This window comes from Peromyscus californicus, unplaced genomic scaffold (genome assembly GCF_007827085.1).
Source record: "Peromyscus californicus insignis strain IS unplaced genomic scaffold, ASM782708v3 Scaffold_16__1_contigs__length_79575227, whole genome shotgun sequence".
Taxonomy (NCBI): Eukaryota; Metazoa; Chordata; class Mammalia; order Rodentia; family Cricetidae; genus Peromyscus; species Peromyscus californicus.
The window spans coordinates 77,294,398-77,317,333 of NW_026294458.1; the positions used below are offsets into that span (position 1 = coordinate 77,294,398).

Below are 22,936 nucleotides of genomic sequence, written 5' to 3' on the forward strand. Positions count from 1 at the left end.
CGTACACATGCAGGCAAAGCACTCACACACATGACAATAATTTTAATGTTTTTAAGTGTCACCTAAATGAGGGTCATTTCCTAGTTTTAAAATATTAGGTCAATTCAACAGGAAGACAAGAAAGCCTAGTGTGTCTTACACTTAGGAAATAGCTAAAGAAATTCAACAACAACAAAAAGACACAAATCCACAACCCTACTTAATATAGAAAACAACAAAACAAAAACCCATACACCAAGAAACAAATCCATGGCACTTTACCCTGGAGATGCAAACCCCAGCGGTCAGGTGAGCCTGTGGACACAAAGCAATTAGTCTCTCGAAGCAGCACAGCCAAGGCCACATGACTCGGTGTCACCACAACCCCCAGTCTTCAGTACCAAACACAAAGGCGGCCTGCTGCTTGTCCATCCTTTAGTGACCCACAAGTAGGTACCTGTCAGATGCTCTTGACTCAGATAATAGCATTCACAAAGATTTGTTGTCCTAAGACCCTACAAATAGAAACTAAAATGACACCTATTCTACTGCAATCTTACAGATACTGGTGACTTTGATCTGAGTAGGTAAAGGCAGACAGATCTCCTAGTTGCAGGCCAGCCAGAGCTACATAGTGTCTCAAAACAAACAAAATAACAAATACTGTTACCACATGAACACAGTATTTTTTTATGATTTATTTATATTATGTGTATTAGTGTTTTGCCTGTATGTATGTCTGTGTGAGGATGTCAGATACCCTGGAACTGAAGTTACAGACAATTGTGATGCCATGTGAGTGCTGGGAATTGAACTTAGATCGTTGAGAAGAGCAGCAGTATTCCCAAACACTGAGCAGACTACAACCCCTACACACACATTTTTTTTTCTTTTTTTTTTTTTCCCTTTCTTTTCCCTCCAGTTTTTTTCAAGACAAGTTTTCTCTGTATAACAGCTCTAGCTGTCCTGGAACTCATTTTGTAGACCAGGCTGGCTTCGAACTCACAGAGGATCTGCCTGCCTCTGCCACCTGAGTGTTGGGATTACAGGTGTGCGCCACCAAGCCCAGCTACATGCACATCTTAAAGCCACTTTGCTGTGGGATGTTCTGTATGGCAAATGTGTTGCTAATTAGTCAATAAATAAAACACTGATTGGCCATTGGCTAGGCAGGAAGTGTAGGCGGGACAAGGAGGAGAATAAAGCTGGGAAGTGGAAGGCTGAGTCAGAGAGACACTGCCAGCCACCACGATGACAAACAGCATGTGAAGAAGCCACGAGCCATGTGGCAAGGTATAGATTAATGGAAATGGATTAATTTAAGCTGTAAGAACAGTTAGCAAGAAGCCTGCCACGGCCATACAGTTTGTAACCAATATAAGTCTCTGTTCTTTCGGGAATATTATTAGACCTGTTATACAGAACAAAAAGCTGGGGTAGAAGCCCAGCAAAGTGGCACACACCTAAAATGCCAGCACTAAAGCAGCAGAAGCAGAAGGCTGGTCTACATCTCAAATTCCAGATCAGCCAGGACTACAGAACAAGACCCTGTGCTGGAGGGAGGGAAGAAGGTGGGACAGGAAAACAGAAAGAGGAAGAAAAGGAAAGACAAAGTAGAGATTGGACAGAGATTAACTAATTTGCCAAACAACAAAAAAACCTCTCAAGAGGTCTGGAAAGACGGCTCATCGGTTAAGAGTATATGCTACTCTTGCAGAGGACCAGAGTTCAATTCCCAGTAAGCATGTCACACAGGCTCGTAACTGCCAGAAACTCCAGCTCCAGGAGATCCAATACCTCTGGCCTCTGAGGGGCACCCCTGTACTCATGTGTGCTCACATGTGTACACACACACACACACATACATACATTTTTTTTAAAGAAGCAATTACTAAACAGAAGATTTCTAATATAAAATCTAAGAAAAATGACAATGAGACCACCATGGCAGCACACTCCATTAATCTCAGCACTGGCAGGTCAGTCAGGACTACATAGGGGGATCAGTCTTCTAAGAGAATTTATGTAAACATTCAAAATCCCAAAGATAATCTCCTAGTGATAGCACAATGTAAGGATGAACTGATTTCTCTTACTGGTTATGGAAGACACTAGCCTATAAAAATGTTGCTCAAGTACCCATGTGATGGCTTCTTGGAACACACACTGTGGGAGAAAACTGACTCCAACAAGCCGAATTCTGACCTGCATCTGCACACTGTGGCACACATGCACACATACACAAAATAAACGAAAGATTTTTACTGTCATCCAGTCAAGACTCAATCCCAATCTGCAGCACAACGAGATGGAAGAGACCTCCTAATGCTCCGCTTTGCTTCGTTCCTAGATAGTCTCTCTACACAGCCCAGGTTGGCCAACCAGTGCCTTTGCCTCAGCATCTTTTTTTTTTTGTTTTTGGAGACAGCATTTCTATATGTAGCCCTGTCTGTCCTGGAACTAACTAGCTCTGTAAACCATGATGGCCTCAATCTCACAAAGATCCTCCTGCCTGCCTCCCGAGTGCTGGGATCATAGGTGTATGCCACTACTGCCTGGCTTTAGTCTCAATTTTTAGTAGGCAAAGGTACTCTTGCTCCTAAATACAGGTCAGATTAACAGTTCAGACACAAATGTAAAGTAAGGTGTAACTTTGTAAAGCTGTATTTGAACCACCTGGAAAGCTTATAAAATTACTAGTGCCCAGACACACCATAGCAGATTCACATTTGACTGATTTGGTGCCACTGTGGACATAGAGAATGTGTGTATTCCACCAAATCATTGTTTTTAATCTGCATTGGTGTTTTGCCTGCATGTATGTGTGAGGGTGCCAGATCTTGAGGTTACAGACAGTTGCTAGCTGCCATGTGGGTGCTGGGAATTGAACCCGGGTCCTCTTAACCACTGAGCCACTCTCCAGCCCCCAACCAAATAATTCTTATCCAAGGACTGGAACCACCAAGAAAAAGAAACATGGGAAATACTTCCAGCAAACAATCAGATAAAGGCGGATAACAAATCTCTTGGTCTCTACAGGGAATAAACTATTACAGGTTTTATTCAAGCCAAGCATTTGTGTTACACACTTGTAAGCCCAACAAGATCAGGTGCTTGATCAAGGTCATCCTCAGCTATATATCAAGGCCAGATAGCCTGGACTACATTACACCCTGCCTTAACCCACCCACCATGCAAAACACACAACCTGTGACAGACAGGCATTCACTAAGTTCCATTTTGACTGTGCTAGAGGCTGAACCTGGGTTGTACCCCTCAAAAAGAAATAGCTGGGGGGTGGTGCACGTCTTTAATCCCAGCACTTGGGAGGCAGAGGCAGGCCGATCTCAGTGAGTTCAAGGCCAGCCTGGTCTACAGAGCTAGTTCCAGGACAGCCAGGGCTACAAAGAGAGACCCTGTCTCCAGAGAAAAACAAACCAAAAAACAACAGTAGTAATACAACAGTAATTTAGGAATGTATAAATGGGTAGAATTTGCTCTAAAATATTCCAGTGAGAATGGAAGATGGCTCAGTGAGTAAAGACACCTGCTGCCAAGCCTGACAACCCGAGTTCAATCCCTAAGACTCACATGGTGGAACACTCCCACAAATTGTTCTCTTAATTGCAACTCACCCACTTAAATGCCTCCTCCCCACAACACACACCAAATAAATGTAATTTACAAAATAAATTACTGGAGAAGGAGAGATGGTGCAGCAAGTAAAGGGACTAGAACTCACCCTAGAAGAAGAACCAGCTCTCAAAGTTGTCCTCTGACCACCACACACCTGCCAGAACACTCCAGTGACTATCATACACACAACTCCAGCAGTTAAAAGAATTACTTTACAGACTTGCTTAAAAGGCAACTCAATGGGGTGAGAGGACACAGCAGTGCAATTAATCACTGGCTGACTGGTAGTTCAATAAAGTTGAGAACAGATACAGCATTCCGATTAATCACTGGTAACAGGTAGCTGGTGAGTGAGTCAGCATTCCATTTATCTGTTGAAAGATTTCATTGATAGTAATAAAAATGGAATGCCTCAAACGGAAACTAATGTAAACATAGCAAACTGGTAAACTGCAAACTGTTAACATGTACAGAATAATTCTAATTTTGTGTATACTTGAAATAGCACAAACCTAAATTCTAAAGAAAAAAAGGAGAGTATCTAGAAGTCTAGAAGCTATATACATCCTCCACAAAACAGTAACAACAATGTCCTAGGGCCAGTGAGAGGCTCAGCAGGTAAATCACTTGCCTGAGTCCCACTGCCCAACTCCCACAGGTGTACCCTGACCCCCACTCCTGCACCGTGTTCCCAACCACCAGGGGTACAGTGATAAGGGAAAGGGTACCCAAACAGTAATCAACCAGATGGTGAGAAGTGATACTGCATGAGCCACTCAGACACAGAAAATTCAGATACCAGTACCTCAAGTGGGTTTTAAGCAATTCTTAGCAGCAAAAAGACAAAAAGAAAACAAACTCCTCTCTGGACTTTATAATGTGGCTTCTGCAGTAAGGCAAGGTAAGGCAAGCCCTACTTTGTTTCTTAATTTCTCCCCAGTAGGACTACAGTGTCAACAATAGCTCTGGGTTTTTTCCCCCCTTCACAGGCTGTTTTATATTAACAGGAGTAAAACTATGAGACAAACTACTTAAATGTTCCCTAGACTTTCAAAAAGAACACCTGATGCACACCTTTATTCTTAGCACTTGGCCTGGTCTACAGAGTGAGTTCCAGAACAGCCAGGGCTACACAGAGAATCAGATGGACACAAACACACACTACAAGACACCTGGAGGTAGCCAGGAAGGGGGTGTGGCTCCAAAGTATAACTCTGCTCAGCTGGAACTGTAAATCAGAATCCTAGCCCTTGTCTGGAGGGAAGGACTGTGGTAAAACCCTGCCTGTGGGTACAGTACCAGGAGAGGCCTTAGATTCACACCCCAGCATGCACACACCCACCAGCCTTAAAACATCAAACCTAGGAAAATAAATTTGGCCCATTAGTTTTTTAGAAAGCTCTTGAAAATATTCACTTAATGTTCACTTTAAGTGTATCACCTGTGTGTACATGTGTGCATACATATGCTTGACAGTGGAAGGCAGATATCCACTTGTGAAAGTAGGTTTTCTCCCTCCTCCACACGGGTCCCCAAGATTAAACCCACGTTGTTAGGATTGGCAAGAAGTGCTTCTAACTGAAAAGCCATCTCACCAGCCTGAAGCATTTGCTATTTAAAAATAACCCTAAAAAGACGAATTAAACAAACCAGCAACCCTGTTTTATCCACAGCTCCCAGTGTCACAGCTAACAACCTGGCTAAGCACAGAACAGGAGTGGACCCACTGGAGCACCTGCCCAGCACTACTGAGCATTCTGGGTTAAATTCCTAGCCCTGAAAGTTCAAATTGTTTATACTTAACTGCTCACACACACGACAAATCCCCTGGCTGACTTCTTGATAACTACTCTAGGAATATGACGGCCTCCAGTCCTGTGTATGTCGGGGCAGCCAGTGTGATGGCGGCACTCCTCTGTAATCCGGGCCCAGTACTGAGGGGCTCGAGGAAGCAGCACTCCGAGTCAAGGCCAAAAGTCAGCTGTGGAGACTCGGACGTCGTTCTCAACAGTCCTCTGTATACAACATTGCTCGGTGTGAGCTAACAAATCAAATTAGTTAAGACAAATTTTTCGTCTTAACTTAAAATTGTAAAAACTATTTTCCTGGAACGTTTCTGTTCCATTAACGATAAACCAAACCCCAAACTTTTGTTGACTGGATAAAACTCAATCATACACCACAGAACGTCTAACCAAGTGTAGGGAGGAGAATGAAAAGGGAAATACAAATTAACACACAAGTTAGCACTCAAGAAAACTAAGAAAGCCAGGCACGAAGGACTTTAGTTCCAGCTCTTGGAGGAAGAAGCAAGCCGATCAGAGTTCGAGGCGAACCTGGTCTACACAATGAGTTAAAGTCTAGCCACAGGTACATAATGACACCCAGTCTCAAAAAACAGATGACAGAAGAATGTCAACTGGAAGCCTGTTACTACTACATACAGCAAGATCAAGTGTGAGCCAACTTCCTAAGGCGGTCAACAAACACGGCTCGGAGAAGCAAAGGCACTACACTGGCCTATCACGCCGCAGCGGAAAACGAGTGGAAAAAAGAAAAACACAGCAAGGGGCGATTCCTCCACCTTCACAGACTGATGACTATTCCTAGGGAACAAGTGGTCCGAAGACCTGGGCGGGGCAGGAGAGGAGAGACCAATGAGAGCTCGAGTTACAAGTCGGCACGGAGGGCGCCGAGAGCGCCCCTCTGAGTGGCTGGCGGCGCACCTGGAGACCCAGCCGGGCCGCGCGCCAGGGGCGCCCCCGCCCGCGCCCCGCGCCGCCCCCAGGACCGTTTTCTGCCCAATCTGCCCCCAGCCCCCACCGCGAGCCCTCGGGGGTGGGGGGTGGGGGGCCAGGCCAGTCGCCCAGAGCTGCCGGGCCACCGTGAACCCCCTGGGAGCGGCCCCGCGGCGCCAGCACGGGAGCGGAGACCCGGCCGGGGACGCGGGCGGGCGCGCGGGGGGACGCGGGCGGGCGGGCGCTGCTCACCAATTCCTCGTAGCTCCTGCTGTGCTCGTTGCCCTCCCAATCCAACCTCTTCGGCAACAGCTGGAAAGAGACACGAAAAGGCGTCCCAGTGACCACCGCGGCCGGGAGGCCGGGCGGGACGGGGACGGGGACGCGGGGGCGGATGACCGACCTGGTACTGCTCCAGCTCCTGCACCAGCACCTGCGGCAGAGACGCACGGTCAGACCCGGCCGGCTGCTGCTGCTGCGCCCGCCCGCCTGCCCGCCGGTCTGCTCGCCCTCCCGCCCGCCCGCCCGGCCGCTCGCACTCACCTGCGCCGCTCGGCGACACGGGCCAGCCGAGAGGTAGCGGGCGATGAGGAAGTACAGCTCTGCGGGGAGAGAAGACAGGGACAGTCAGCGGGCGGCCGCGCGGCGCCGGGCCGGGCCGGGGGGAGACGCGCGGCCGCGTCTTACCCGACTCGATGAGAGGCACCGGACGTCGGGCTGGCGAAGGCTCCGCCATGGCGGGGCGCGAGGCGGGCGGGAGCGAGCGAGCGAGCCGAGCGGAGCGTGTAGGCCGCGCCGAGGCCTGACCGGACCGGCGTACCACCCCCCGCCCTCCCGGCTCCTCAGGCGCGCGCCGCCGCCGCCGCCATGCCGTGCGCGCCGCGCGCCCGACGCGTCCGCGGCAGGAAGTAGCGCGGGGCTCGAGGGGGTAGGGAAGCGAAGTAGTCCCTCCGGCGGGGAGCCGCGCGCGCGCGCGGCGTGGCAGAACGCGGGGAATGTGGCGGGCCCGCCTCCGCGTCCTGCGTGCCGGGAGCGTGAAGCGCAAACGAGGCCTGCGTCCGTGGAGCGGAGCGGGGCAGGGGGGTGAGGGGGAGGCGGGGACCGCGCGCGCGCGTGGCCCGGATCCCTGCGCGCGGTGAGGCGGCCGCCGGCCTTTGTGCGGCGGAGGAGGCGAGCCGAGCCGAGCCGAGCCGGTGCGGGGCGGCCGGACGGGGGCGGGGCGGGGGCGGGGACTGGGAAGACGACCGTCACCTGGGCCCGGCCTCAGGACCCCGAGGCTAGGGAGGAGCTGTGCGGGGGGACGGCGGGACCTGGAGCGCGCCGAGCTGCGGAGACTGCGTCACCACCTGCCTGGCGGCGCGGCCGGGCCCGCACCCCGGGGGGGACGTCCCCGCGGAGAGGGAAAGATTCCGTGTGCGGATGACGGAGTCTGCGGGGTTCGGCCTGACCTGGCCGGGGACTCGGAGGGACGGGTGGGAAGGGCGCTGGGGCCACATGTGTCAATCCTTCCGGGACCTGAAGCTGGAGAGAGGTGGAAGAGTGCCCGACGATTCCCCTAATGACCACGCTAGGCTCCTGACCTAACCTAACCGGATCTGTTGCACCATGTCCAGGGTGCGCTGAGTGAGCTCTGACGTAGAGGGGTGAACAGAACTAAACATGGCCATCGTTAGAGTTCTTAAGCAGCAAGCAGAAAAAAAAGACTAATGCCTGACCCCAGCCGACCGGACTGTTTGTTCCAAATAGCGGAGGACAGACACTCTCCCACGGGAGAGGGGACGCCGGTGTGGGGAACGGCTGGCGGTGACTTTAGGGTGGTGTTTGCATCCATAAAGGGTCTAAGGGGCTTTAGCTGTGTCTCTTTCCTTCCTCTGTGCAATGATCCCGCAGACCTATCAAGGTCCTTCGTAGGAATCTTGTCTTGACTAAGGCATTCTGATCAGCCATTCTCTATCCGCGAGCATAACCTCTGCTGCCTATGGAGGCTGAGCGAGGTGTCCCAGTCGCGCCCAGGCAAGATTCACCGCCTGGACCTTGGACTGGCTCCAACTATCAGGTGTATGATCTTAAGCAAATCACTTAACCCCTGCGTCTCAATTGGCCTTACCTGTAAATTGCAGCCAACAGTGCACCTACCTCATAGCGTGAGGATTTAATGAGCTAATAGCGTTTCCAGCATCTGAGTTGACTTTCGGGAATTACATGGAATACTGAAAATACACATAAATACAAAGATGACCCACACCTGTTTGGAGTACCGCTCACTCAACAAACACCAAAGGATAAGATAAAATGTTGGAACAGTAAGCTCCAGTGTTCCCATCAGAACAGTTTGGTGCCCTTTAGGGGAAATGTGAACTCTAATGATAAGATTTAGGGCACTGGTATAAAGAGCAAGTTTTCACTCTTCCAGGGATTTCATGCATTTGACCGTGAAAGCCAAAGTTTCAGGCCGAGGAGGTCGCACCTCCCACCCCCCACCCCCCACCCCCGCCTTTGGCTTGCCTAAGTTTGATCCCGGGCACCACATAAACTGAGCACCTACTAACCCCAGCACAGGCAGCAATGGGAGGTTCAGAAGTTCAAGGACATGCTTAGCTACATGGCAAATTTGAAGCCCCAGGATACATGAGATCCTTAAAAACAAGTTTTGTCCGAGTATCCAGGGTGACTGGTAGACAGAACCAGAAAGTTCCAACTGAATTGAGATAACTAGAAAGTTCCAATCAAGGAGAGGTGACAATGTGAGACCAAGGTGCAGAAAAGTATTACTTAGTAAACCTGAGAGTTTTAAAAAAGAGGATGCCCTGGAACTGTAGCCGTAAAGATGAAGGGACTAGGTTGGGTGCAGCACCAAATTAAAGAATCTCAGGTGTAACTAGTGGCACTTTGCCACCACCATCGCAAAGGCTTACAAGCCATAGTTAAATTGTTACACATAAGGGCTGAAGAGAAGGCTCAGTGGTTAAGAGCATAAGTTTGGTTCCCAGCACCCACATGGTGGGTTGTAAGCATCCATCACTCCAGTTCCAGGGGCTTTGATGCTCTCCCAACCTTTTCAGATGATTCTCGTGGTGCACATATGTACATGCAGGCAAAACAATCATTCACATAAATTGAGTTTTTTTTTTTTCTTTTGGTTTTTCGAGACAGGGTTTCTCTGTGTAGTTTTGTGCATGTCCTGGAACTCACTTTGTAGCCCAGGCTGGCCTCGAACTCACAGAGATCCGCCTGCTTCTGCCTCCCAAGTGCTGGGATTAAAGGCGTGCGCCACCACCGCCTGGCAAATTGAAAATTTTTTAAAGATGCATAACTTTGGAACACCTTATTTACATTCTGACTCAGATATTCCTTTGATACTATGATACAAAGCTCCCAAGTGACAAGATGGGGTTGGAGGAAGCATTACAGGGGAGCTTTAACCTTTTATTTCCTATGTGTATATGTGTAAGAGAAAACGCCAAAGTGTGTGTGGATGCCTGAGAAGACCAAAAGGGCATCAGATTCCCAGGAGCTGGAGTTACAGGCAGTTCTGAGCCGCCCTGCGGTGGGTCTTGGGAACTGAACTTGGGTCCTCAGGAAGATCAAGTGTTCTTTACTAAGCCACCCCTCCAGTTCCTTTAAATGTTTAAATTGACCAAGAAGTTATGTATTTCATTTTTTAACAGTATCAAAGTAAAATATATTCCCAAGTGGATACAAGAATTGTTTTTTCCCAAATGCTGGTCATTTTCCGGATAATCTAATCTTGGGCAGACAGCATGGTACCCCTTACATGAGATCAGAGATGAGGACATGAAAGATGAAGGCTGTGATGTAACTCAGTGGTAGAGCACTTCTGCATGAGGCCCTGGGGTTGGGGATTGGTTCCAGCACCTACTGAAAAAGGAAGGAAGGGTAAATAGCCCTGGTGGGATCGCAGTTTAGACAGCCGTCAGAAAGACAGTTTACAGGAGTTAGTTCTCCCCTTGGGTCCTGGAGATCCAATCAGATTGTCAGCAAGCAGCTTTACCCACTGAGCCATACATATCTCACATTCACACAGAGACGGATTTTCGCAGAATATCATCCCCATTCAACTCATATCGAGACTCTGATGATTCATAGTATGCCTGCAAGGAAGAAGAAGGAATGCACTATCATGCAGTAATACAGTGGTTCTACCTGCCAGACAGAAATCTCTAAACAAGACTAAAATTGTGTGTTTCTAACACAAGTGACTACAAGCCATACTGGAATTGCCCCAAACAGATTACATGAAGAACTGAATTATCAAGAGATACTGGGTTAGCAACTGGAAAAATCCCAACAGCAGGTAATGTGAAGGGAGTGCTGTCACCCATCTCCACTTTGAGATACATCTTGGAGCCCATTCCTTTCCTAGGCAAACACACTGAGTCCAAACAGCTGCAGCAGCTGCGCCAATCCGCCAACTTCATAGAGACAGCAGGAGCCAGAGAACTGGAGAACAACCCAAGGGCAGTCATCCCAGGGATGCAAACCCAGGGGAGCCAGCGCCAGCCTGACTGAGTCAAGCACCACAGAATCTCCTTCTACCACACAGGGAAACAGGTCTCAAGAGTAGGCTACACGGAGTGGCTCAGCCAGCGCATGAGATAGGGAAATTTGCAAGACCGAGTGATAAATGCAAGCATGTTGTCAGTTACCCCATATTAAGAATGAGGAAGCTGAGGCCTAGGGAGTTTAATAACTCCCCAAAGGGGTCAGTGAGATGGCTCAGGGAGTAATGGCGACTGCTACCAAGCCTGACTGCCTGAGTTCAATCCTCAGGACTCACATAAAGATGGAAAGAGAAAACTAGCTCCTGAAAGTTGTCCTCGGACCTGCACTCCATTACACACACACACATTTTTTATTTCCCTACGGCTAGAGAGATAGCTCAGTAGTTAAGAATATTTGCTGTGCAATCATGAGGCCCCCCTAGAGTTCAGATTCAAGCACCCACGTGACAACCCAGACATCCTAGCTCCAAAGGATCCAGGGGAATACATAAAGCCAGATATAGTGGTACATGCCTATAATCCCAGCAACAGGAAGGTAGATACAGAAAACCAGAAATTCAAGGGCATCTTTGATTACACAGCACGGGATAAATGAGCCCTTGTCCCAATTAAAAAATAGCGGAGTTTGTCAGGTGGAGGTGGCACAGGCCTTTCATCCCAGCACTTGGGAGGAGGAAGCAGGAGGATCACTGAGTTCAAGGTCAGCCTGGTTTCAGGGCACCTAAGGCTACACAGAGAAACCCTGTCTTTAAAAAAAAAAAAAAAAAAAAAAAACCAGCAGAGGCAAATCCGTCTGACCACAGCAACCACACGTGAGAGGTGTTCAGGAAATGAAGATTCAGTAGCAGAGCACTTGCCTAGCATGTGTGAATTCAACCCTAAAACTCCCTAACCCTGCCACCACCTCCCCCCCGAAAGACAAAAACAGTAGGTTAAGGTCTGGACATGCTGCTACAGGTTGTAATCCCTCACACAAAACACTTAACATGTGACAGTCAAAAGTTCCAAAACAGGGACTTGGCTCAGTCAGTATCGTACCTTCATAGCATGCACAAGGCCAGGAATTCAATTCCCGGGACTGGCATAAACCAGATATGGTAACGCTCACTCGAACTCCAGAAGTGGAGGCAGGAGGATCAGAAGTTCAAAGTCATTCTCAGCAGGCAGAAGTGTTTACCATGCAAGCGTGACAATCTGAGTTCAAGCCCTGGATCCACACCCAACAGTGAAAGAGAATCAACTCCTAAAAGTTGTCCTCTGACCTCTGTAAATGGACAATGTCATAAGCACACCTAAATGTGTGTATACTCAATGATAATTTTATTTTTAAGATTTTTTTACTCATGTATTTTATATATACACTAGAATAAGGAATCTGATCCCATTACAGATGGTTGTGAGCCACCATGTGGTTGCTGGGAATTGATCTCAGGACCTCTAGAAGAGCAGTCAGTGCTCTTAACCACTAAGCCATCTCTCCAACCACCAATAATTTAATTTTTAAAACAGAGTTTCTGGTTTCTAGCTAGCCTGGACTCCCTCACAAGACTGTCTCAAAACCACAAAGGAGAAGTCAAATTTTGAAACACTGAGAATGAGATAGGGAAGTCTGTAAGCAATAGAGGTGATACCAGGCGGTGGTGGCGCACGCCTTTAATCCCAGCACTCGGGAGGCAGAGGCAGGTGGATCGCTGCAAGTTCGAGGCCAGCCTGGTCTACAGAGTGAGTTCCAGGAAAGGCACAAAGCTACACAGAGAAACCCTGTCTCAAGAAACAAAAAATAAAAAACAAAAAAAAGAAAGAAAGAAAAAGAAATTCGCCAGGCGGTGGTGGCACACGGCTTTAATCCCAGCACTAGGGAGGCAGAGCCAGGCAGATCTCTGGGAGTTCGAGGCCAGCCTGGGCTACAGAGTGAGTTCCAGGAAAGGCGCAAAGCTACACAAAAAAAAGAAAAAAGAAAAAGAAAAGAAAAAAAAAGAAATTCCAGGTCTAATAATAGGCTAATGGAAATGAATTGGTTGTTTGGTTTACAACAAGGTCTATGTAGCTCTCGTTGTCCCTGAACTTGCTATGTAGACCAGGATGTCCTCAAACTCACAGAGTACTGAGATTAAAGGCATGCACCAACATGCCTGGCTCTATTAACTGAATTTAGGTTCATGTGGCAGGTGTTGGCAATGAGCCCACAAGGTCAGTCGAGTTCTGAGGGCCATGAAGTGGGACACACCATAAACAGAACCAAATCAGCACCTGGAGGTGAAATCAAGTACCCAAAAACCTGGATCATTATTCATTCTACAACTACTACCTCGAAGGCCTTCTCCAAGGCAGGCACCCTGTGGTCAATGAAGGCTCCGGGTTTCTATTGTTCTATAAATAAATCCCCTGGGAATGGGAGTTAATGTCTTAACAGATGTGCAGAAGAATTTGAAACAATGGAAGTATCTGACAGTTTTGAAGCAGTCTGACTTATATAGCCCTAGATGGGCCTGGAATTCTCAATGTGGCTCAGGCTGACCTTGAACTCAAAAAAATCTGCCTTGTTAGAGTAAAGAAATGCACACTGCAGCCGGGCGGTGGTGGCGCACGCCTTTAATCCCAGCACTCGGGAGGCAGAGCCAGGCGGATCTCTGTGAGTTCAAGGCCAGCCTGGGCTACCAAGTGAGTTCCAGGAGAGGCGCAAAGCTACACAGAGAAACCCTGTCTCGAAAAAACCAAAAAAAAAAAAAAAAAAGAAATGCACACTGCAACCTTCCTGATCAGTTGTTAGGCCCCCAGCTGCTCACAGACTGTGGGTGCCGCTATCCCTGAAGCCCCTCCTCCACCCACTGTGGTGTCATCTTTCCTGTCAAATCTAACCAACCAGCTGTCCCTTCGTGCTCCTTGTTGCTGCCTCCTTCAGCAAATTGTTTCCACATTTAATCTCGCTCTCCAACTCCCGCCTCTCCCTAGTCACTGGCTTCTGTCCCCATTTGTTCCCACCAGCAGGCATCAGCCCATGTCTCTCCCCAAGTCTTTGAAATGTTCCTCACAGCATCAGCACACACACAGTGTGGGATAAGACCTTGGGAATTGGGGAGCTGGGTCCAGAATGGGTCTGTGTTTGCATGTCAGAGCTGAATAACAACCTCTGTGGGCTTGGGTGCTTTTGGATGGTGCCAGAGACCAAACCCAGGGCCTCAAATATGCCAGAGAACCACCCTACCGCTGAGCTGCAACCTCATCGACGGAGGAGCCTGCTTTTGACTAGTAGTTTAATATTATTTACATTCATCTGTGGAATCCTGGCATGTAATTTTCAGAGTCAGTTCTCTCCCTCCACCATGTGGATCCCAGGGAGCAAACTCAAGTCATCAGGCTTGGAAGGGAAAGTCTTGACCAGCTGAGCCACCTCACCATCCCTGTTTAACGATCTTCAAATGAGGCTAGCAACGATAAATTAATAATGTTTATGTCCTGGACACCGCTGATCCATCCACATACAGGTATAATTTAACGCTCATGACATGGCTAGCTAGGCTGTGTGTACAGAGAGAATGCCTAGATGGGCACTGAGCAATGCCCAGTTCATTCGGGAGGCTAAAGCAGGATGGAGGGTTGAGACCAGATAAGGCCATTTAGCAAGATCGTGTTTCAAAGCAAACAACCTGGGCCAGTTAGAAAAACAAGCAGTAAAAGGACTTGCTACCAATCCGGAGAACCTGGGTTCAAGCCCTGGGACCCACATGGTGGAAGGCAAGAACTGACTCCTGAAAATTGTCTTCTGACCTCCTCCACACATATACTATGGCAAGTATTCACACGCACACACGTGCGTGTACATACACACACACTAAAATATTTTTTAAAGTTTTAACAGCCTACTTTCAACATGATGTTCTTATATATATAAATAATCCCTGGCCTTGGGATGTAGCAGATTTGCTAGAGTGCTTGTCCAGCATGCACAGGTCCTGGGTCCATCTCTAGCACCCCATAAAATCAGGAGTGGTAGAAAATGTTTGTAATCCCAGCAGTTGATAGGAGGAGGGCCAAAGTTCAAAATCATCTTGATTTTGTTACAAAAAAAAACCTGTTTCAAATCCGAGCCTGGGCCAGGTGATGGTGAGGACTCCTTTAATGCCAGCACTCGGGAGGCAGAGGCAAGCGGATCTCTGTGAGTTCAAGGCCAGCCTGGTCTACAGAGTGAGTTCCAGGACAGCTAGGACTGTTTCACAGAGAAACTTTGTCTCAAAAAACAAAAAAAAAAAAAAAAAAAAGTTTGGGAGATAAACTTGTTGACAAAGTCCAAAGGAAGGTTCTAAGTGCTATTTAAAAAATCAGTTCTCAGCCGGGCGGTGGTGGCGCACGCCTTTAATCCCAGCACTCGGGAGGCAGAGCCAGGCGGATCTCTGTGAGTTCGAGGCCAGCCTGGGCTACTGAGTGAGTTCCAGGAAAGGCGCAAAGCTACACAGAGAAACCTTGTCTCGAAAAACCAAAAAAAAAAAAAAAAAAAAAAAAAAAAAAATCAGTTCTCAGCCGAGCGGTGGTGGCACACACCTTTGATCCTAGCACTCAGGAGGCAGAGGCAGGCAGATCTCTGTGAGTTCAAGGCCAGCCTGGTCTACAGAGCAAACTCCAAAACTACACAGAGAAATCTTGTCTCAAAAAAAAAAATTATTTCTCTTCCTCCAAGACTTTTTTGTTTGTTTTATTTGTTTGTCTTTTGTTTTGTTTTCAAGACAGGGTTTCTCTGTATCCTGGCTGTCCTGTAGGCCAAACTGGCCTTGAACTCAAAGAGATCCACATGCCCCTGACTCATGAGCACTGAGATTAAAGGCATGCACGCCCACACCTCTTGGCTGCCTCCAAGACTTAATTCCTCAATACAATTGCATAAATATACTTTAAAAAAAATAATGCTGGCATACGGCAGAAAGAGTCCATATACTCAAATTAGGAAAAACTCTTACTTTTGAGTGTGCATGTGCTAAATGTTTCCATATGCATGTGTTTGTGGGAGTGTGGTCCATGTGTGTAAAGATCAGTTAATTTTGGGTATGTTCCCTATTATTCTTTTGTTTTGTTTTGTATTTTGAGACAGGGTTTCTCTGTGTAGCCCCAGCTGTCCTGGAACTAGTTCTGTAGCTCTGTAGACCAGGCCTTGAACTCACAGTGATCCGCTTGCCTCTGCTTCCAGAGTGCTGGGACTAAAGGCGTGCGCCACCACCGCCCGGCAAACCCTATTATTCTTTACCTTACTTTTATTCCAGACAAGGTTTCTCACTAAACTTGAAGCTGGCCTTTCCAGCTACAATGGCTGGCCACTCAGCCCCAATCTACTTGTTTCCACATTTCCAGCTAGATTTCATAAAATCTTGTCCCCAACCTGTTCTCTCCATTCCCCTTTTTAGTTCCTCAATCCTCAGAGGTCTCTCTGACTCTGACCTCCATCCTGGCACTGTCCATTTCCTAAAGTCTAGCTGAACATGTTTCTTGTCTGTATAACCCTTTCTTATTTCCCACAACTTCAAAATCAAATTCACTGGTAGTTTTTTTGTTGTTGTTGCTTTGTTTTGTTGGTTGGCTTTTTGTTTTGTTTTGTTTTTTGTCTTTTTTTTTTTTCTGGAGCTGAGGCAAGCGCTCTACCACTGAGCTAAATCCCCAACCCCTTGTTTTGTTTTTTGAGACAGGGTTTCTCTGTGTAGCCCTGGCTGTCCTGGAACTCACTCTGTAGGCCAGGCTGGCCTCGAACTCAGAAATCTACCTGCTTCTGCTTCTGCCTCCGAGTCCTGGGATGAAAAGGCATGTGCCACCTCGCCGGGATTGTAGGCTTTAAACTCTTCAGCCTCTCCCATACTCTACACTTCGGAAACAGAACACTGTGACTCAGACTCTCTTGCCCTCTGATTTCTTTCCAGGATCATCCAACAGGAAGCTAATGTGCAGATGGGAAGGCTGGAGGAAAGAGCTGCGCCTGATCACTGCTTTTTTCCTGAGGGTTGCAGCTCACAGGGTATAAGTGGCAATCTCCTCCTCCGTCCCTTAGGGACTTTGGCTTCTCACCTGGGTCAGCCAGCAAGCTTTGAGGGAACTGGGGTGCAGCCTGCTAGTCATTGCTGAAGGAAGACTGCCCACATCCTTGTCAGTAGCCTTCTTGGTTCTTTGGAACTGTCACTCTTATAGTAGGTCTCCATAAATGATGCCTGCAACTATCCAGCAGCCACCAGAATTCACTCTGTCCACTTCCTGGCACTCCCCCATGCTCTGTAAGTTCTCAACTTGAAAGGAGCCACCCAGCTCCCAAATAAAACCTTCATAAAGATCCCTTCATAAAGCCTTCCTTGAGTCATTTCCCTCTGGTTAAGCTCAAAAAAAAAAACCTTAGGGTCACCTCCCCACACTCCTCAGAACATCACACATGCCGGTTATTGTAAACCAAAACCTTCGGGCAGAGGATTCCTGGACTCTAAACCCTTCACACCAAGATGAAAGCTCTTTACATACAATCCTGCTTCTAACTCCAACTGACAGCTTCTTCTTCCATCTGGTGTAGGCCTAAGCTCAGTCTGCCCCTCTCAGAATCCTTCAGCGGCCACAATTTGACCCAGAGGGGAGGCCCAGTCCTACAAAGCTCCGCGTAGCCTGGCCTCTCCTGCTCCTCCGGCCCCGCCCTGGCTCTGCTTTCCGACTCTGCATTGGTAGCAGCAGAGCCACAAAGCTGCCTGGGGCATTTTACTTGCTGTTCCTTCTGCAGGAATGCTCTTTCCCCAGGAAAGCCACCCGTAAAATGTAATATTTACAGTGAGATCTTCCCTAACACCCTAAGATGAGGACTCAGCCTTACCCCACGCTCCCATCCCCCCTCTTTTTCCTTTTTTGTCATTTTTGTGGAGGCTTGTTTCCATATTTTTTGGGGGGGACCTAACTGCTGAGCTTACATGTGTGTGCCAACATGCCCAGGTCCTGCATGCTTTTCCTCCATGGCTCCTTCTCTTTCTTTCTTTTTTTTAGATGTATTTATTCTATTTTATGGGTATGAGTATTTTGCCTGTGTGTTTGTGTGTATGTGTGTGTGTGTATGTATGTGTGTGTGTGTGTGTGTGTGTGTGTGTGTGTGTGTACCATATGTGTACCTGGTGCCATGGATCCCCTGAAACTGGAGTTACAGAGAGCTGTGAGCTGCCACGTGGATGCTGGGGATTGAACCTGGATCCTCTAGAGAAGTACCCAGAGCTTCTCAAGGCCGAGCCATTTCTCCAGCCCCTCCTCCACAGCTCTTGTGTCCTCACCTCTCTTTCCTCTTGCTCCTCTCTCTAAGCGCCCCTCTCCTCCATTCCCTGAAGGCACACAGACATAGACACACATTGTTCACCAGGACCACTCTCGAGCCGTCCCAAAGCCGGACGCACAATAAATGTGCATAACCCGAGGACATGACCACTCCATCGTATGAGAAGGTTTTACTGGAGAAACGAGACAGAGGACAGCCAGAGGCATCTGGAAGAGGCCAGAGCAGAGAGAGGAAGAAGCAGAATGGACATGGCCAGGGCTGTGTGTGAGAGAGTGGAGAAGAGCAGAGGGTAGAGACAGAGAAAGCAAAGTGAGAAGAGCAGGGGCTGAGAAGAATGAGATTAGTCAGGTGATGAAGCGAACAGCTGGGCAGGGGAGGCCAGGAGACCAGCTGGAGTCTCTGGAATGTTTAACAAGCACTGAGTGGTGAGTAGGGATGGAGGGAGGCTGGAGCCTGGCACAGACCGTGATGTGCTGAATGGTGCCATGGGTCTGTCAACTGCAGAGCCGCGCTTCCCTTTCGCCAGAGGTAAGGAAAGGACAAAGGTGACCCGATGAGGCCAGGTCTCCTGCTTTCTTGTTGCTTTATCCAGACAGGATTTCTCTATATAACCACTCTGGGTGTCCTGGAACTTGTTCTGTAGACCAGGCTGGCCTCGAACTCAGAGAGGCAACCTGCCTCTGCCTCTCTAGTGCTGGGATCAAAGGTGTCCCCACCACTGCCCAGCGAGTCTCCTGTTTTTAGGTAATATAAGATTAGAGAGTGTTGTGCCTCCTTGGGAGACTTTCTGAGGCTGAAGTGAGGCCAGCAGTGTGATCTTTCTTCTGTGGAGGCACAGTTTTGTCTTTTTGGTTGAGGGGAACCAGCTTCCAAGTTCCTGAGGAATGCCAGCTTTTATCCTCCTGTAGTCCAGGCTGAGCTCATTTCTGGATATTGGAACAGCCTTTCAGAGTTTGGACAACTGGAGTTTCCTTTGGACCTGACAAAATACATGTCAGATAGTCAGTGAAAGCGTGGGCCATGTTCTCAACCTTCACTCAAATCTTCAGGCCAGCGTAACTACTAGTTCCAAAGACAGCCAGTCAGAACCTGTTGGCCACTGACATACCGATGGCCACCCCCACGCCTGGGGTCATGAAGCTGGCCCTGCCCTGTAGAGTGCTCTCTGGAAGCCTTCTTAGGAGCTGCCATGGAAACCCCAGGAGGGAGAGGATTCCTGTGCTGTAGCAGATAGGCCGCAAGTCTTCGTATTTCCCAGGGACTTGCAGAGCCCCTGCCTGCTTCCTGACTACAATGTCAGCTTCACTGGCAGGTTTCCACTCTCCTGAGCCCTCACGGAAGACAGTGCACACTGCTGGCCTTGCTTCAGCAGTCTCCCAAGGGGGCACAGCACTCCCTAGTCTTATGTTGTCTGAAAGCAGAAGACCCACTTGAGAGGTAGGTGGTAGTGCACACCTTTAATCACAGCACTTGGGATCTCTGTGAGTTCAAGGCCAGCCTGGTCTACAGAGAGTTCCAGGACCGCCAGGGCTGGTACACAGAGAAACCTTGTATCAAACAAACAAAAAGCAGGAGACCTAACTCGGCCTCAGCTGGTCACAAAGTGAGCTTCAGCCTTAGGCGTCCCAACAGAACCAAAGATAAGTCCTTACAAAAAGAGAGAGATTCCATATGTGTGAAGGCCAGAGGACAAATTGTACTGTCCTTCCACTACGTGGGCCCCGGGAATCAACTCAGAATATCAGCCTTGGCAGCAAGCACCCTTACCCACTGAACATCTTGTCAACTCAAAAGGAAAAGGTAGAAGAAAGGAAGATGTCATGGGGTGGTCTTCCCAGGGTCACCCCCAGGGGGCTTCCTGTGTGAGGATGGATTTATACAATGGGTGCCTCAAATGACATGTCTCCAGACAAGCCCTGCCCAAATCTGGTGAGAATGAACACCTCAGGGCCTTGGCTTGCTACAGGACCCCCACCCCCCACCCCCAACACACACACACACACACACACACACACACACACACACACACACACACACACACACAAAACTAGCAGAAAGCTTTTTAGCTTTTTAGCACAGTTCTGGCCGCAGCCAAGCACAAGACTATTACAACATCAACTCCACGGAGGGTTTAAGGTACTGAAGCCTGGTGTAATGACAAGCACCTTTAAGCTCAGCAGTTGGGAGGCAGAGGCAATCGGATCTTCAAGGCCAGCCTGGTCTATGTAGAGAGTTCCAGGGCTACATAGACCCTGTCTCAATATATATATTGGTAATGATATGAAATTAAGATTTTTTTGATGCAAGGATACAGAGTCTTGGGCTGTGGCTGTGGAGATAGATTCGTCAGCAAGGTCCCGACCGTGCAAGATTTCGGACCTGAGTTTGACCCCCCAGAACCCAGGGGAAAACCAACAGGTATGGGTAGGATAGCCCAGGGCTGGGAAGGGTCCCTGGGGCTTGCTGGCCAGCCAACCTAGCTACTTAAGCAGCTACAGGCCATTTGGGGAGAAAAGGAAAGGAAAGGTGAACAGCTACCTGAGGAGTGACTCCAAAGTTCACCTTTTGACTCAGGATGTGCGCGCGCGCGCGCGCACACACACACACACACACACACACACAAGAATCCGGAGTCTCAACCTTGTCCTCTTCCCTTGCTGACTCCCTCAGGGCTCGGGTGGAAAGTACAGGCCTGGAAGACCTGAGGCACAGGATGCACTCCATCAGCCTGAAACCTGTTTCCTGGTGGTCTTCCAGCAGAGACTCAGCTCTTCTCAGTCAGGCAGTCTCCAAATGCTAAATCCAGAGCAACCCAGGCCTGGCAAGCGAAGCCAAAGGCCTGGTGCCTGCACAGCAGATGTGTGCACTCAGGACCTGGAGAGCCTGTCCCTGCCTGGTCTGGGACAGAGTCAGTGGGTTTCTCACAGACACTAAAGAGAGCGGAGACCTGCTCATTGACAAACCAGTGTAATCCTGTTTAACACAGGTGATGCCGGAATAAAGTTCACGAAACCATGGGTAGCTAACTGTCACAGAGAATATGTTCCCGGGGCCAGCGAGGTAGTTCTAAAGAAGAAAGTGCTTGCTGTGGAGATCTGAGGACCTGAGTTCAATATCCGGGACCCAGGATGGAAAGAGAGAAGCTGCTTCATGAGGTTATTCCCTGACCCCCACTCACACTTGTGGAATGTTCGCACGCACACATACAACTTTTAGTTACTATTTATTCATTATTTATTTATGGGTTTGTCACAGCACACAGGTGGAGGTCAGAGGACAACATGCAGGAGTAAATTCACGCTGCTGTGTGGCTCCGAAGAATCAAACTCAAGCCATCAGTCTTGGAGGCAAGCATCCCCACCCACTGAGCCATCTTGCCAGCCACAAACTATGGTTTAAAAAAAAAATCAAGTATGCTCATTATAATTTGGAGGATTAATTTTCATAACAGATAAGAGATAAAATTTGCTAGGACAAGCCTCAAAACAAGATTTGCCAAAAATCTCGACTGATGGTTACACATTCCACTGGATATGGAGTCTGCAGATAGCAGGTTCTAGTATGATCTTGTTCTTTCCTGTAAGTAAACAATTTGAGATCCCTGTCCCATGCTGGAAGACACACAGCTTCGCTTTGAACCGGATCTTGGTGCCCTGTGACGAATGCTATTTCCTTAGCAGTTTTTGGAATTACTAAAAAGTTTTCCCAAATTAAGAAAATTTAGCTTTTCTACCAAGAAGTAGATACTATACCACTGCTCCAATTTATAGACCACCTTACAGCTGTTCAGTAAGAAGGACCTGGGCTGGGCTAAGACCATAACATGTCTTCAGTTGCAGAGAACACGTGACAGTTGACTAAAACGGGAGACACAGTTATCTGCCCACTTGTTCTCAGGCTGACCCTTTCCAGAACCTCCTAAATGCCCTGCGAGAGCCGCAGCCGCGGTGAGCACGCCCAGGGGGAGAGCGGGCTGTCCTTGCTTTTCTCTTTCTTTTCCTTATTTCTTTACGTCTCCTCCCGACTTTTGTGTCTGTCCGTTTCCTCGCCCCTCTCTCTCTCCTCGTTCTCTTTTTCTTGTCTCTTTCCCGCTCTCCATCTCACCTGTCCATCCAGTTTTAGGAGTCTGTAACTCTCCATATCCTCTCTCTCACATGATCCTTCTCTAGAGTTTTAATCATCTTCCAACAAGTACAAAACATCCCATCTTTTTGGAACACATCTGTTGCTAAAATTCCTTCCCCTGGGGTGACATAAACAATATCTAACCTTCCTTCCAAGGTCCCAGTGACAAACCAAAGCATGATTCTACCAAGGTTCACTCTGGGAGGCCAATGAGTTCATCGGGCTTCCTTCCAGAACACAGATGAAGGGTTACCTACATGGTGGGGGAGGGGTACGTACTCCTCCCCCAAAAGGCCACACTGGAACTCTTTACCAAAAGCAAAATAGATGAAGCTCTCTCCCCCAGTCTTCCTGGATAGAAGAGCATCTAGCAGGTGGTAAGAAGTTCCTGGATATTCAGGTGGGAATCCTGGTGAGGGGATATAAACAATTATATGAGGGAATTATATGTTTATATCCCATGAGGGGATATAAACAACTATATAGGGGATTATATGTTTATATCCCATGAGGGGATATAATCAATTATCAAGCCCAGCTGGGACAATCTTTTGTGAGCAGGCACAGCCAAACACCCATGATGGCAGTTGTTTGGCTTGGAGGATGCTATTGTCATAAACAATAGCATCCCATGATACAAGGGCTTTAATATGGTGGTTTTT

At 48.4% G+C, this 22,936-nt stretch overlaps 1 protein-coding gene across 1 annotated transcript in view; it reads right to left on the bottom strand.

Annotated features, from left to right (window-relative positions):
- Brwd1 (bromodomain and WD repeat domain containing 1) overlaps window positions 1-7,212 on the bottom strand; it is a 94,955-nt gene extending 87,743 nt beyond the window's left edge. The window contains exons 1-4 of the mRNA XM_052741297.1: window positions 7,041-7,212; window positions 6,897-6,955; window positions 6,757-6,786; window positions 6,606-6,665 (exon numbers count right to left, since the gene is read on the bottom strand). Coding sequence (XP_052597257.1) covers window positions 6,606-6,665; window positions 6,757-6,786; window positions 6,897-6,955; window positions 7,041-7,089 — 198 coding nt within the window. The 5' untranslated portion in view covers window positions 7,090-7,212. The remainder of the gene's footprint in view (window positions 1-6,605; window positions 6,666-6,756; window positions 6,787-6,896; window positions 6,956-7,040) is intronic.
- Window positions 7,213-22,936: the final 15,724 nt, after the last annotated feature.